Source organism: Opisthocomus hoazin, chromosome 5 (assembly GCF_030867145.1).
Source record: "Opisthocomus hoazin isolate bOpiHoa1 chromosome 5, bOpiHoa1.hap1, whole genome shotgun sequence".
Classification (NCBI taxonomy): Eukaryota; Metazoa; Chordata; class Aves; order Opisthocomiformes; family Opisthocomidae; genus Opisthocomus; species Opisthocomus hoazin.
The window spans coordinates 85,464,992-85,481,645 of NC_134418.1; the positions used below are offsets into that span (position 1 = coordinate 85,464,992).

General features: G+C 50.2%; 1 protein-coding gene across 9 annotated transcripts in view; it reads left to right on the forward strand.

Annotated features, from left to right (window-relative positions):
* Positions 1-16,654, forward strand: part of FRYL (FRY like transcription coactivator) — a 188,963-nt gene that overhangs the window by 60,720 nt on the left and 111,589 nt on the right. For all 9 annotated transcript variants that reach the window (XM_075422025.1, XM_075422019.1, XM_075422022.1 and 6 more), the window contains one exon: positions 16,109-16,308. In XM_075422025.1, coding sequence (XP_075278140.1) covers positions 16,189-16,308 — 120 coding nt within the window. In that variant the 5' untranslated portion in view covers positions 16,109-16,188. The remainder of the gene's footprint in view (positions 1-16,108; positions 16,309-16,654) is intronic.

A 16,654-nucleotide genomic window follows, 5' to 3' on the forward strand; every position in this document is an offset into this window, starting at 1 on the left:
CTTTTTTGATAGCTGTTGGAGACATTGTGGCCAGCGAGCCAGGACAGACTGCGCGGGGGTGTGAAAGTGGAGTCGTGCGTTGTTCTGCTCATCGGGCTGCTCTGGGCTTTGAACCTCTCCCTCTTCAGAAATCAGCAGCAGAGGGCAAGAGGAAGGAGGAATGCAAAACCTAGAAATTCCCTAGCAGAAGTGCACAGAGGAGAACAATTTTGCAGTCCTTTTCTTTTTTTTTTCCTTAAATGATAATTTAGAAAACCTTGAAATGGTACTTCAAGCTATAATTATTCCTCCACAGGAGAGAAAGTAGAAGTCTATCACTGATTCTGAGAGAATTACGTTAAGCAAAATGTTCTGAGCAAAACCAGGTTACACAGACATGGCGAAAGGCGACCAAAAGGAAAGTGATTCTGCTGGTAGAAGTTTTGCTTGCATAGAATCATGGAATGGTTTGGGTTGGAAGGGACCTTCAAGATCATCTGGTTGCAGCCCCCCTGCCATGAGCAGGGACATCTTCCACCCGCCCAGGGTGCTCAGAGCTCCATCCAACCTGGCCTTGAACCCTGCCAGGGAGGGGAATTGGATAATCTATTTTTGTTTCAGACGTGGCTGGTCTCCTCTCCCCTGGAACTGGGAAAGAAGCTGTTAGCTCCGAACGCTCGGTGAGGTGGTGGTGGCCGAGAAGAGCGCCGCGTGGCACTCGGCGTTGTCCTCGCGCGGGGGGCCGGCTCGAGCGCTGGCTGCGCCCGCACGCTGCGGGAGGTCGGTGTGCCGCGTTAGGGCCGTGCCCGCGCGCGTTCTCGGAAGACTGAGAGCCCTGAAGGCCGTCGTCTGTGTTCCTAAGGAGTTGTACAACTTCAGATTCCTGCTGGTTTAGTTTACTTTCATTATTGTTGGCATAGGTTTGTTTCTTCAGAAGGTCCAGTTGGAAATACAGATGATTCATGCTTACTTTTCGAAAAATATCCTTAACTAGGGCTTCATGTGAACTCAGCACTACCTTATGCTGCTAAAGACTGAAAAGGTGCTGAAGAGCCTCAAAATACGGTTCCCACGCAAAACAAATTTCGATAAGTGACCCAGCGAACAGTCCTGAATCTTCTAGATTCTAGATTTGCTAATTTTCCCATTCATCAAACCTTCTTCCCCAAGAAAAAAAGGACCTGGACATCCCAGCCCATCACCAGCTCCGCAGGTGACGTTGCTGGTTTGCGGTAGCGTTTGGTGGATGGAAGGGCTTGGCTCAGGAGGGTACATTGGGTAAAGAGAAAAACACAGAGAGCTACAGCTAATATATAATATTTAAACGGGGAATTTACAACCAGCATGTGAGCTAGGTGAGTGCCATCTCGAGGGAGTTCTGCTCTAACCTCTCCGCTGTGCCGACTCGCTGGGCGGTTGTGCTGGGAGCTGAAAGCCGCCAGAGGCAGATTTTCCGAGGAGCTGATCCCCTCAGTGCGGGGCAGAAATCTTTAGGGGATAGGTTCAGATATGGGTTTTTTTTGTGTGTGGTTTTTTGTGGTTTTGTTTTGACCCCTCAGCAATTTTACTGTAAGCATATACTTTGGAAAATATTGATTTTCATTTTTTTTTCCCCGCCTTGGCATGTTTGTGTTAACCGTGACAGATTGAGTTGTTCTTCAGAGGTTTATTTCCCTTTCCAGCTCCCGCGTTCACGTGGAGGATTACTGGGCAAAACTGATGGAATCAGAGCAGAGAACAGTTGTTCCTCCCTGAAATTGATATTTAATGCGTGAGACTTGTTCTGACCTTCATTTGTGTATGCTTCCAAGGCTCAGATGTATTTGTTTGTTTATTCTTTTTTAATCCTTGTGTGTATGTCTAACACTTTAATTTTCAAACCATACTTCAGTGTCAGAAATACTGTTCTAAAATTTGCAAGTACTTCGCTGGCCAGTTGCTTACAAAGATGTGAAAATGCTCTTTAAATGGACCCAATCTGGGCTAGCATAATGTTTTTGAGCTTTAACTTGTAGAAATATTTTTCATCTGAGATATTAGTAAGCCTATATGGAGCATATTAGAAGAAATTAAGTTGGTTTCTTTATAGATTTTTAAAAATAGGCTTTGAGGTTTTTTTTTAATGATACATTTTTAACGATACATGAAATATTAGTATGCCTATATGGAGCATATTAGAAGAAATTAAGTTGGCTTCTTTATAGATTTTTAAAAATAGGCTTTGAGGCTTTTTTTTTAATGATACATGATTTGAAGTTATTGGTTACTTTCAAACTGATGCTCTGGAGTCTTACTCCAAAATAGCTCTTTGCAGCGACACTGCCAGTCTGCATTACTTTGTGCATTTGCTCAGGAAAGGTATCGGTTTGACATTAATGAGGATAATTGAGGATAATGAGCATAATGAGGATAATGAGGAAAAGTCTTTTCCTTTTTCTGCGGGGAGCTGGAGTTGCCCTCCTCTCAAAAGGAAAGAGTAAGCAGGCGGTGGGGAGGGGGGGTGGACGAGCTGCCTTGGCTTGTGCTCGGCGAGAGAGCTGCTGCTGCCTGACCCTGGCTTGCTGGAAATAACAGCAAGAGTAGATTTGTTGAGCATTTTGTCGTCGTTTTTTATTTCAGCAGAGCAGTGCATCAGTAGGGCTTTTTAGCTCCTTAATTCTTTAAAGTGAGGATGTGGAGTTTGGTTTTTCCAGAGAGATGTGGATTAGGAGAGATGACAGAAGGTATTTCAGTTTCTTTTTCTGTTTGCTGGTTAGCAAAGCCATGTCTATGATCGCTGTGACCTTGTTACTTGAGGCATTTTGTGTGTGGTGTGTAGGTGTCTGTTAATATATTAAAAGGAAACCAAACCTCATCAGAGACGATATGTTTGCGGTGACAAGTGTAAGAATGGAGTTGTCTGTGCAGCCCACATACCCGGGGGTTTGTGTTCTGTTGATGCTATAGCCTTGCCTTAGTTTTAGTTTTTTAGGTACTACTTAAAGCTTTAGGTTTAGGGTTTAGTTTGTGCTTTTCTTTCTCTTCATGTGATTAGTGTACTGTAAAAATGAAGCCTTTCTTCAGGGTAAGTTCCCTTCATCAGTGCTGTAGAAACGTGTGCTTCCTTAGCTTACAGAACGGTGCATGTGCAAATCTGGAATCAACACTGGCAAATACGATTCTCTTTCCTTCTCCTTGTGCTCTTCTATTCCCCAGGGCTGCCTGCTGTATCTTCCCACTGCTGCCTTTGCCCCCCTGATGCTTTTTCATTCACCACCGCTTAGCCAAGCGCTGACAGAATTTTATTGCCTGCGCTAGCTGATGCTGGCCATGGGATTCAGAGCGTCAGTGCATTTCCAGCCTGGCACAGCCTGCAGTTTGCTGGCCCAGGAAGGAAAAGTTGGATTTCTGTGTTAGCAATGAAGGTTCTGTTCTCTGCCTGCTTACCCCCTCACCGCGGGCTGAGCAAGGCACGCTTCCAGGCGGAGCAGAAGGCATGCGGGCAAGGTTACCTGCAGGCTTTCGACACGGTTTCCCATAACATCCTCCTAGGGAAGCTGAGGAAGTGTGGGCTGGATGAGTGGTCGGTGAAGTGGATAGAGAACTGGCTGAATGGCAGAGCTCAGAGGGTTGTCATCAGCGGCGCTGAGTCTGGTTGGAGGCTGGTGACAAGTGGTGTCCCTCAGGGGTCAGTACTGGGCCCAGTCTTGTTTAACTTCTTCATCAACGACCTGGATGAAGAGTTAGAGCGTACCCTCAGCAAGTTTGCTGATGACACCAAACTGGGAGGAGTGGTGGACACACTGGCAGGCTGTGCTGCCATTCAGCGTGACCTGGACAGGCTGGAGAGCTGGGCAGAGAGGAACCTGATGAGGTTCAACAAGGGCAAGGGCAGGGTCCTGCACCTGGGGAGAAACAACCCCAGGCACCAGTACAGGCTGGGGTGGACCTGATGGAGAGCAGCTCTGCGGAGAGGGACTGGGAGTGCTGGGGGACAACAGGGTGACCATGAGCCAGCAGTGTGCCCTGGGTGCCAAGAAGGCCAATGGGATCCTGGGGTGCATCAAGAGGAGTGCGGGCAGCAGGGCAAGAGAGGTTCTCCTCCCCCTCTGCTCTGCCCTGGGGAGGCCCCATCTGGAGTCCTGTGTCCAGTGCTGGGCTCCCCAGTTCAAGGAAGATGAGGAGCTACTGGGGAGTGTCCAGCAGAGGGCTGCAAGGTTGCTGAGGGGACTGGAGCATCTCTCCTACGAGGAGAGGCTGAGGGAGCTGGGCTTGTTCAGCCTGGAGAAGAGAAGGCTGAGAGGGGACCTTATCAATGCCTACAAATATCTGCAGGGTGGGTGTCAGGAGGACGGGGCCAGACTCTGTTCAGTGGTGCCCAGCGACAGGACAAGGGGCAATGGGCACAAACTGAAGCAGAGGAAGTTCCAGCTGAACCCGAGGAAGAACTTCTTCCCTCTGAGGGTGACGGAGCCCTGGCCCAGGCTGCCCAGGGAGGCTGTGGAGTCTCCTTCTCTGGAGATATTCCAGCCCCGCCTGGCCGCGGTGCTGTGCAGCCTGCTCTGGGTGACCCTGCTTGGGCAGGGGGTTGGGCTGGGTGACCCACAGAGGGCCCTGCCAACCCCGACCAGTCTGGGATTCTGTGATTCTGTGACTGGCGTGTCCCGTGAGAGGCTGACCGTCATCCTGTGGCTGTCCGACTGCGGTCCGTCGGCCGGGAGAGGGAATGGAGAGGAACCAAACTGCCCCTCCAAGCTTAAATTTGCTCAGTGGGAATCTGCATCCCCCCTGGAAACTTTCTCTAAAAGAAAAAAGCGATGGGGGGGAAGTCTGCTAACGGCAAACCCACTGGAAAACGTTGGTACAGGCGATGGGACCGTACGTACCTGCTGAGCTCAGACGGATGCCCGATTCCTGGATCCCTGTCCGTGCAGTCTGGAGAGCCACTTGGCAGCCAGGCTGGGAATCCAGCAGCGGGCCACGGGGTGGGACGGTGTCAACGTTCTCAGCTCTCACGTTGTCCCAGGAGGCTGTATCTGCTCGTGTTTGTAGAGAAGAAGTCGGTGACACGAATCGTTGGAGTTGGTGCTAGGTAGCTAGACACCTGGGCTGGGTTCCTTCCAGCTGTCCGTCTGCCGCCGGGAGCTGGAACTGAGGAGAGGTGTGTGGTGCTCTCAGCTGTGAGGTTGTGGCCTCTTGGCTGTGACGTGAGCGCACAGAACCATCTGGCAGCGTGATGGCCATGGCTGGTATGGTGGTGGCCCTCAGCTTGTAGGTCCCCTTGTAGGGAACGCTACGGTGGCTTGGTGTACCTCTTCCTAGGGGCAGGGGGATCAGAAGAGCCAACAGGAGAAGACAGAGTTCCGCCGTTCTGTCCTTCCTCTCCGTATTCAAAAGGAAGTTACCATCTTTACTCCTGTTGCAGTAATAATTTTAAATAAAAAATAAGCATCAGATATTCCTATTCAAAGTTAGCAATGTAAGTTTTTTGTTTGTTTGGTTGCTTTTTTTGCAGTTTAGTTACGCTGGAAGAGGATTGCTTCTGTGTTTGCATCCTTGCTGGAGGTATGGCTTGCAGTGCTGTAGAAGCCTGACGTCGAGGTAGAGGAAGTAAAGAAACAAGTTTAGGGGTTTTTGATGCTTACGTGGTTACTCTTGAGGGACCAGAAGATTTGGAAACGAGTGGAACGTGGCAGTTACACACACTGAGTTGTCACAGTCTGGTGTTTTGAAGGAGACCGAGCCACCGGGATGCGTGCCGCTGACAGCCCGGCAGCGTGCTGTGGATGCAGGCTCCTCTCTGCTGGGAGAGCAGGGCTGGGGACCAGGCGGGCGCGTGGGCTGCTGCCTTTTCGCCGAGAAGCTTACAGCTTGCCTACAGAACTATTTCCCAGCAGAAGTCCATATATGAGGTCTAACTTGCTTCGTTGTATGTGCAGCTTGAAGTTGGATTGAGAGCTACGGCTGTGTAAAACTTCAGGGCAGTAAAAGCGTTTCTGAAAATTCCACTGGGAATGTGACTGCTAGCTCGGAACATTTACCTTTCCACCATCATCCTGCTTCCATACGTGATGGATGGTGTGCTGGGTTACGGACAGATGAGAGAGACTTATCCTTGATGTTCTTTTAAGCTGCTCTTGCGTGAGAACAGCTTTCTGCCAGTGAAGCAAAGCAGGTTCAATATATTAGCAGTTTGGAGGTATGCTATGAAATGAATTTGATGTCTTTCAAAGTGAAATTCAAACTGTGATTGGTAATTAAAATGGTTTATGTGGAGAGGTTTTCTATTCTGGCAGTTGTCCTAGGAAAGGAATTACATAAACTACATTTTTAATGGTCTGACACTTTAATGGCCAGGATTTCCTGATGGCATGCCATAATCAAGAATGACTGGGCAGGATTTGAGACAATGGAGTTCAAACTGATTTCCTCTTCCCCCTCCAATTTTTGTGCTTTATCACGTTGTTTTCCAGTGCGTATGGTTTGGTCTTTCGGCATCTTGTGCTGTGTCTTCCCCCCCCCGTCTGATAATAATCTACATGCATGATGTACCATCGAAGGCTCACAGAACCACAGCATGGTAGGGGTTGGAAGGGACCTCTGTGGGTCACCCAGCCCAACCCCCTGCCCAAGCAGGGTCACCCAGAGCAGGCTGCACAGCACCGCGGCCAGGCGGGGCTGGAATATCTCCAGAGAAGGAGACTCCACAGCCTCCCTGGGCAGCCTGGGCCAGGGCTCCGTCACCCTCAGAGGGAAGAAGTTCTTCCTCATCTTCAGCTGGAGCTTCCTCTGCTTCAGTTTGTGCCCGTTGCCCCTTCTCCTGTCGCTGGGCACCACTGGAGAGAGTCTGGCCCCATCCTCCTCACCCCCACCCTGCAGATATTTAGAGGCATTTCTAAGGTCCCCTCTCAGCCTTCTCTTCTCCAGGCTGAACAAGCCCAGCTCCCTCAGCCTCTCCTCATAGGGGAGATGTTCCAGTCCCCTCCTCATCCTCATTGCCCTCCGCTGGACTCTCTCCAGTAGCTCCTCATCTTTCTTGAACTGGGGAGCCCAGAACTGGACACAGGACTCCAGATGGGGCCTGACCAGGGCAGAGCAGAGGGGCAGGAGAACCTCCCTCGTCCTGCTGCCCACACTCCTCTTGATGCACCCCAGGATCCCATTGGCTTTCTTGGCACCCAGGGCACGCTGGTGGCTCATGGTCACCCTGTCATCCCCCAGCACTCCCAGGTCCCTCTCCACAGAGCTGCTCCCCAGCAGGTCCACCCCAAGCTGTCGTAGCCCCAGTGCCTACAATACACCCAAAAACCTTCCCTTTCCGTTCCGTGTCCCCGCCGGGGCATCCTGCACAGGTTAGCCGTGTGCCTGGGTAGCTGCTTGCTGGTGTAAGCTTACCTGCTGCTTACTGATGCAGCGTTCATTTGTGTTTCTTTGTTCCAGAGCTCGCCTAAAATGTAATATAAACAGATCTGAAGCTCCTTAGGTAAATTATCAGTAGGGAAGTGTTTCTGCTGCAGAAATAAAATCTACGTTCCAATGAGATGGGGAGGGGAAGTTATCAATGCACAGATAGCTTCCTCTCGCCGAGAGGTCTGACTGGGCTTCTCCAGCGCCGCGCTGAACCCTGCCACTGACGTTCGACTCACAGAATCACAGAATCACAGAATAGTAGGGGTTGGAAGGGACCTCTGTGGGTCACCCAGCCCAACCCCCTGCCCAAGCAGGGTCACCCAGAGCAGGCTGCACAGCACCGCGTCCAGGCGGGGCTGGAATATCTCCAGAGAAGGAGACTCCACAGCCTCCCTGGGCAGCCTGGGCCAGGGCTCCGTCACCCTCAGAGGGAAGAAGTTCTTCCTCGGGTTCAGCTGGAGCTTCCTCTGCTTCAGTTTGTGCCCGTTGCCCCTTGTCCTGTCGCTGGGCACCACTGGAAAGAGTCTGGCCCCGTCCTCCTGACCCCCACCCTGCAGATATTTAGAAGCATTTATTAGGTCCCCTCTCAGCCTTCTCTTCTTCAGGCTGAACAAGCCCAGCTCCCTCAGCCTCTCCTCACAGAAGAGATGCTCCAGTCCCCTCATCATCCTCGCAGCCCTGTGCTGGACTCTCTCCAGTAGCTCCTCATCTTTCTTGAACTGGGGAGCCCAGAACTGGACACAGGACTCCAGATGGGGCCTCACCAGGGCAGAGCAGAGGGGAAGGAGAACCTCCCTCGTCCTGCTGCCCACACTCTTCTTGATGCACCCCAGGATGCCATTGGCTTTCTTGGCACCCAGGGCACGCTGGTGGCTCATGGTCACCCTGTCGTCCACCAGGACGCCCAGGTCCCTCTCCGCAGAGCTGCTCTCCATCAGGTCCACCCCCAGCCTGTACTGGTGCCTGGGGTTGTTCCTCCCCAGGTGCAGGATCCTGCCCTTGCCCTTGTTGAACCTCACCAGGTTCCTCTCTACCCAGCTTTCCAGCCTATCCAGGTCACGCTGAATGGCAGCACAGCCTTCCGGTGTGTCTACCACTCCTCCCAGTTTGGTGTCATCAGCAAACTTGCTGAGGGTACATTCTAACTCTTCATCCAGGTCGTTGATGAAGAAGTTGAACAAGACTGGGCCCAGTACTGACCCCTGAGGGACACCACTTGTCACCAGCCTCCAACTAGACTCAGCGCCGCTGATGACAACCTTCTGAGTTCTGCCATTCAGCCAGTTCTCTATCCACTTCACCGACCACTCATCCAGCCCACACTTCCTCAGCTTCCCTAGGAGGATATCATGGGAGACTGTGTCGAAAGCCTTGCTGAAGTCCAGGTAGACAACATCCACAGCTCTCCCTTCGTCTACCCAGCCAGTCATGTCATCGTAGAAAGCTATCAGATTGGTCAGGCATGATTTCCCCTTGGTGAATCCACGCTGACTACTCCTGATAACCTTCTTTTCTTCCACTTGCTTGATGATGGCCTCCAGGATAAGCTGCTCCATCAGCTTTCCCGGGATGGAGGTGAGGCTGACCGGCCTGTAGTTCCCTGGGTCCTCCTTCTTGCCCTTTTTGAAGATTGGAGTGACATTGGCCTTTCTCCAGTCCTCGGGCACCTCTCCTGTCCTCCAGGACCTCTCAAAGATGATGGAGAGTGGCTCAGCAATGACATCCGCCAGCTCCCTCAGCACTCGTGGGTGCATACACTTGCTGCTTCACAGGTGGGTGGCCTCTTGGTCTTACCCATATCTGGTGTTCCATAAATGCGTGATGGAAGTACCAGCTGATGGTGCTGGTTATTGAATTCTTTTCATCAAATTCATGGAAAATTGGTGCAAGAAAGAGAAGTGAATAAGAATTTGCAATCTGGGCTCTTGGTCCATGTGGCTTGTGAATGAGATATTGGTTCTGCTTTGCCTGTTTGTGTAGTGTGATGGGACGTGTGGAGCCGTGATCTCTGTTAAACATTTCCCAGAGATAATTCACTGCCAACACACGGACAGGAGCGGGAATGCCATACCGCGTGTCGCTGGATGAATTAGTCCTGTGGTCTGCATTGAAAATAACAGGACGTTTGTTCATCAGCTGTGGATCCAGACAAAAATATGAGAAATATGGGAGAAAGAGCAGATTTTTTTTGTTCTTGGTCATGTATATTCTAATGTATTTGGGCTGATTTCAGTTTCAACCACCGTGTTTATATTTGTGGGGTTACTGATCAGTAGGTGTGTGTTATGAAAAGCAAAGGAATGTCTGGGTAACACAATCTATGAAAATTTGCGTGGTCAGTGGCCCTTGACACACGTAATTTCACTGGCAACAACTGCATTTTATTCACATTATTTAGGCTGCCTTGTAAAGGGATGCGACTATGATGCCAGGAGGCTGCTATGCCTCTCCCTTCACTTTCAGGTTTTCATACCAGTATCAAGAATAATATTTTTATTGTTTTTTGTTTTTTTTTTTTTTAAAACACATCGTGAGAATGCCTCAAAAAATGGCATCTGGCAGGAAGTTATTCACAGAATCACAGAATCACAGAATAGTAGGGGTTGGAAGGGACCTCTGTGGGTCATCTAGTACAACCCTCCTGCTGAAGCAGGGTCACCCAGAGCAGGCTGCACAGCACCGCGTCCAGGTGGGGCTGGAATATCTCCAGAGAAGGAGACTCCACAGCCTCCCTGGGCAGCCTGGGCCAGGGCTCCGTCACCCTCAGAGGTGTCTTGGTCCACCTAGGCACAGTATTAAGAATAATTTACATCACTGAAAAAATTAGAATAGCCTTTGTATGTAACCGGAAGTGGTTAAAATAAATCTAATTTTGCAAATTTGCAATTTATTCTCTTTTATTCTAATCTGTTCATTCTGTTTAAAATACATAGTGTTTTGTCAGTAAATGAGTGTTGAGGAAATAAATGGAAAAATCTGGATAAATGCAGAAGCGTCCCCCGTCTCTATGAAGACTGCTGCCTCCAGCCCTGGCGTGATGCTGCCGAGCCAAGGAGCCGCGGCGGTGCCGGCTGAGCCGGAGATCGGCCGGGACTCGGTGCAGCCCGAGCTGGGAAGGCGGTACCGAACCCCACGGACGGGCAGGCTCCGGGCGCTGTCGCTAGCGGCACGTGGTTTGGGTGAAAAACAGACCTGGCTGGCCTAGCAGGCTGTCACGTGCTGTGGCCACCCGAGTGAGCAACTGCACCCTCCCGTCGCGACGCTGGGAGCGAATCCAAGGGATATGGGTGAAGAACGGCTCTTGTTTTGTATTTGTTGGCAGACCAGGGGCTGGGATTTGGAGCGTGCATTATTAGGGCAGTATATGTTGAACTTCGTTGTCATCATGGAGGTGTTCACCGTTTCTCTCCTTCAAATCAGAGGTGTATTGGTGGAATCAGATTTTTGTCACTGATATGAGTAGGGAGCCTTTGGAAACAACAGAAACCTGATGGTCTACAGGAACCATTGTGGATTAACGGTAAGGTTATGGAAGAAGTTGTCTGCTCTGGAGAACAAACCGCTGGGCTGGGACGCAGGAAACCTAGGTTTAACCTTTTGGCTCCGCTGGTATTTGTTGGGACGCTTCTGGATAGGTTGCCATCTCTTCTGAGCAGTGACATCCTTATTAGGAAAAAATAATGATTCCTTTGGTAAAATAACTGAAGATTTGTTGATGTGAAGCACTCTAACAATTGTTTCAGGTGTTTCCGTGTATATTAATATCACTTCTGTGAGGCAGGATGACACGTTCTGGATGTTTACCAGAGTAGAATACAAGGAGCTTAATTAAAATTCCATTAAGTAAGCACACAGACAATATTTTCAGTCTTTGGGAATTTGTCATATTGCCAGAGACACATGCAAACCCTATTCTGCAACAAGTGTCACAGGAAACTTAAAGTACCTGGGATATTCTGGGGTGCATTAGGAAGAGTGTGGCCAGCAGGTCAAGGGAGGTTCTTCTTCCCCTCTGCTCTGCCCTGGTGAGGCCCCATCTGCAGTGCTGTGTCCAGTGCTGGGCTCCCCAGTTCAAGAAAGATGAGGAACTACTGGAGAGAGTCCAGCGGAGGGCTGCGAGGATGAGGAGGGGACTGGAGCATCTCTGCTACGAGGAGAGGCTGAGGGAGCTGGGCTTGTTCAGCCTGGAGAAGAGAAGGCTGAGAGGGGACCTTAGAAATGCCTCTCAATATCTGCAGGGTGGGTGTCAGGAGGATGGGGCCAGACTCTTTCCAGTGACAGGAGAAGGGGCAACGGGCACAAGCTGAACCCGAGGAAGAACTTCTTCCCTCTGAGGGTGCCGGAGCCCTGGCCCAGGCTGCCCAGGGAGGCTGTGGAGTCTCCTTCTCTGGAGATATTCCAGCCCCGCCTGGCCGCGGTGCTGTGCAGCCTGCTCTGGGTGACCCTGCTTGGGCAGGGGCTTGGGCTGGGTGACCCACAGAGGTCCCTTCCAACCCCGACCAGTCTGTGATTCTGTGATTCTGTGATATTACGTGTGCTGCAAAAATGATAACAAAAAGCTTAATCATTAAATGTAAGCTGTCTAAAGCGATTTACTACCTTGGCAATGGGCTTAAAAACAGCAACCAAGAAGATGATCTGCTTGACGAAAACTATGGAGGCCCTCTCAAAAGTCTGTTGAGTATGCTTATTTTATAGTTGTGTACCTTATGTAAAATGCATAAAATAATGCTAGATTGTACTTTCAGGTATCTCAAAAGAAGGGAGGTACCCAGCAGAAGTTATGCTTCGGTCTGACCATTCCAGCTTCTTGAGAAACAGCAAGTTTCAGTTAGAGGAAAGGACACTAAAAATTGGAAAGTACTGTTTAAAGCACGTAGGAAGGGCCAGCACTTGGCTAAGTGTGAAGCAGTACCGAAAAAAACGTGTGAAAGCTCAAAATCATCGTTTGGCGTCAGCCGTGAAGTAAAACGCTCCTGTCACAGGCTGGGGTGTGTTGGTTGCCTTGTGGTGCCCGCTTCGTGTGGCCGAATCCTGAGTAATCCCGCTGGAAACAGGGCGCTGCTGCCGCCTCCCACACTCGATGCCTCCGGGCTACACGGAGAGGAGCAGGGGGAGAAACCCAGGGCCCTTTAGCAGCAGCTTGGGTATGGTGTGACCTCTCCTGGCTCTGGAAACCGATGTTTAACGGGCCACAGCTTTGTTTTTAATTTTGCTGGCATCAGGGCGGGTTGCCTGCTGACCCGGGAGCATGCCGGCTGCCTGGTGATCCTTTGCATTGTTTTACTGTTCCTTGAAACCGTCCAAACAGTTTGGGGTGGCCCTAGCAACCAAACAATGCTGTTGGACAGAGGTTTCCTCCGGCCCTCGCGCCCCGGTTTCCCACGTAGCGCGAGCGCCCGGGCGAGCCAACAAACCGGGTGTTGTCTCGAGGGAGGAGCGGTCAGCGTCCTCGAGCGATTTATCAAAGTAATTTTTTGGTTTTGAACTGGTGCGAGTGGCGTGATTTTTTGGTTCCAGATGTCACCTGAGGTTCTGTAGAATGGTTTTGAAACTTCAAAACAAGGAAGAACTTCAGCCTGGAGAAGAGAAGGCTGAGAGGGGACCTTAGAAATGCTTATAAATATCTGCAGGGTGGGTGTCAGGAGGACAGGGCCAGACTCTTTCCAGTGGTGCCCAGCGACAGGACAAGGGGCAACGGGCACAAACTGAAGCAGAGGAAGCTCCAGCTGAACAGGAGGAAGAACTTCTTCCCTCTGAGGGTGACGGAGCCCTGGCCCAGGCTGCCCAGGGAGGCTGTGGAGTCTCCTTCTCTGGAGATATTCCAGCCCCGCCTGGACGCGGTGCTGTGCAGCCTGCTCTGGGTGACCCTGCTTGGGCAGGGGGTTGGGCTGGGTGACCCACAGAGGGCCCTGCCAACCCCAACCAGTCTGTGATTCTGTGATTCTCACTGGCAGCTAAGAGCAGAGGATGGCTTGTGCTCTGATAGCGAAGAACAGCAGAAAGAAACTGCTTAATCCTGTCCTGTAATGAGACTTATTTTTCCCTTATATGTGGTATTTAAAATCCATGTAGACCCTTCTCACAGTGTTATCAATTGCAAGTTCATGAGTAAATGAATCCCACTGAACCTAATTGCACCAGATGACAATGTTGTTTGACCTAGTTAAGAACTCTGATAATAGATTTTGGCTTTTCTTGAAGGAAGTACTGTAAATCATCCCATTCAACACAGCCACGCTCCCTCCTCTGCTTCCCTCCTATTTGTTTCTTTTCTGTGTGTGTTTAACTAACCTCTTGGTTTTACATAGCAGATAAAGCCACAAATGTTGGCATGTGCAAGGCAAAAATCATTAACGTGAACCACTGAAGCTGTCCTGAAGTAGAGTCCTCCGCGAGCTCACAGATGGCAGTAAATCCTGGGCCTGCGTTCTGCCTGCTGAATCCGCTGGCATCGCAGCGAAACTGAGACACCTGTAATCCTCGGATCGCGTCCGGTGCCGCGGGTGAGGCCGTCTGGAGGGGGCTGTGTGAAGCCGTAGCCGAGGAGCGGGGTCGGTGGCATTGCAGGCTGATGTGAGGCTGTCCTGCTACCACGCTTCCCTGGCTCCGTGGTTGCGCCCTTGCCTTGCACGGAAATTCCTGCAGCCGTGCTGGGAGCTGCTCTGGTTGTAGTCTGGTTGCTGCTCGTTCTTGTTGAGGTTGGGTTTTGGGCCAGCTGACCCGTTCCAAGCTGGGTTCTGATGGCAGCGTGTGAGCCTGGGGATGGTGTCTGCCTGCGGTGTGCCCGGGGTTGTGTCAGCCTCAACAGCCCAAGGGTTTCACCCCTAGCCAGAGCAGCTGTCCTGTAGTGCTGAGAGTTAACGTGCTGAGATGGTCTCTTACTGAGGGGTAGTTTAGTTGCAAAGTAAAGTTAGGACTTCAAAGATGATCATTGCTCGATGTTCGCCCAGTTCTTGAGTGGCAGGGGCTGTTTAAGGTGGTCTTGTGAAAATGGGAGACAGCAAGGTGTGGTGTAAACATGCTGTTAGGACTTGTCTACACAAAGCAAAGCTAGATGTAGTTGTGGGTTAACGAGCAGATCAGTCCTTTTCAGTTCCCAGAAAGAGATGCAAGCTGGTGGAGTACTGGCGTCTCGTCCTTCAGGAGCAGAGCTGTGGTGTGTTCCCCCAGGTCCCCAGCCCTGATGGCGTGGGGGTCGTGGCCTGCTCCGGTCGGTAAGTCCAGGAGCCAAAGCAGCGGCTTTGCAAAATTTCTTCAGACACTAATAATGATGTTCAAAAGGAGATTTTAAACTTCTCTCGTTTCTTGCCAGTCTTTAGCTTCAATATGTGATTTAAAATCATAGAATCATGGAATGGTTTGGGTTGGAAGGGACCTTAAAGCTCATCTGGTTCCAACCCCCCTGCCATGAGCAGGGACATCTTCCACCAGCCCAGGGTGCTCAGAGCTCCATCCAACCTGGCCTTGAACCCTGCCAGGGAGGGGGCAGCCACAGCTTCTCTGGGCAGCTCGGGTCAGTGTTTCACCACCCTCATGGGGAAGAACTGAAGAAAATTATAGAGTCCAATGTGTCTGTGGAGTAGGACAAAACTTTAACGTTCTTAGAAACTCTGGTATTTAGGATAGAAGCAACTGGTCACTTAGAAGTGTGTGGTGTCCGTTAGGAGCCCTTAGGTACCTGTCTTTTTGTTTCGTTCATCTGCAGACGGAGGTGAGAGTTGCTCAAGAGCTGTGTATTGCAGCGTTTTTCTGTTGGGTCAGTCTCATACTTGGTGTTTCTGTGTGTTACTGGCTGTGGCTGGGAAGGACGTGCTCCTTCTTTTTGTCCCTTCTCTCCTCCGACCTCTGTGCTCTCGTTCTTGACACGTAACGCGTCTCTCGTCTCCTGGGCTGCCTTTGGAAGCATCAGAGCTGAACAATGATGAGAGCACGAGTTCTGCTGCCTGATTTTCAGCACTGCAGTTCACGTTGGGTAGCAGCTGAGCTAATGAAGAAATGTTTTTGAGTGCTGAGGGATAAAAATAAAGTTAAAGGTGGATAAGCATATGTAAATGTAGTAAATGACAATTTCAGTGTAAAGGTAGAAGCACTAATCCTTAGAGAGGGACACTAATATATCCAGGGTTATTTATCTTGATTGGTTAATTAATATTTCTGATAAGGAACAAGCCTTTCAGATTTGTGACTAGGGAGTGGAGAAATGTAGTTAGCGTGACATAGGAAAATCAGCTTACAGACCAAAAATGCCAGGAGGGACCAAGGAGATACTTCTCTTGAAGGTATTTGGACGCCGAGTGGAAACTTGAACTTCATGGATGATTTAGAAAAATGGAAGCAAGCAGATGCCTCTCACAGTATAGGGAGATAATGCTGTAAAAGGATCCTTTTGAGTTTTAGTCATACTTGAACTGAAGTTACCAGATACTGAAAGCTGTGGTCTGTATCCCGGTCATCATTCGGTGGTATTCGGAACGGGGCGGTTCACACAGCGCGCGACAGTTTTGCATTTTATCGATAACATAAATGAGTTACGTTGTAAACCCTTGGGCAGGGAGCACTTCCCACCGGGTTAAAAAACCAGAAGTCTTGTTGGATGTTACTGCTGGTGAGTTCCTCCTCCTGGTGTACGGCGTTTACTGGGTGGTGGGTGAGCCTGGTGGACGGGAAGGTAACGAACGGGCGCTGTGTTTAGAAACCCTGCTTTATAGCTCGTTGGTTTTGCTTTTTTTGTCTCTAGCCTCCACGCCGCCCAGCAGAGTAAATAAGCGCAGAGTTTCTCCAAGTGTCGTTTCCGCCTGGGAGAAGAGAGGCATCATCATGTCTAACATTACTATCGATCCAGATGTCAAACCTGGCGAGTATGTCATCAAAAGCCTCTTCGCTGAATTTGCTGTTCAAGCTGAAAAGAAAATTGAAGTCGTAATGGCTGAACCTTTGGTGAGTCCTTTTTTTCATCGTATCCCTTGAAATGGTCCTGCTTTTTTCCAAAAATAGGCTGATTTATCGTATGTGCGGTGACGGGGAAAAAACCATCCCCAGATGCTGTTGACTTTTCCAAGGGATTACTTCAAGAATAAATAGGCTTCTGCAAGCAGGGTTGTTGCCTGGATTGTGTTTTATTGACTTCCATTCAAACTGTTACAGAGCGGTTACTGGAAACAAGACCTCTCCGTATTCCGAAGTCCTGTGAACTTACAGAAGGAAGCAGCACCAACAAAAACGTTCTTTAACACCGTGGAGTGCGTTTCCTGTTGATGTTTCTTTGAAATAGGACTGCGACAAT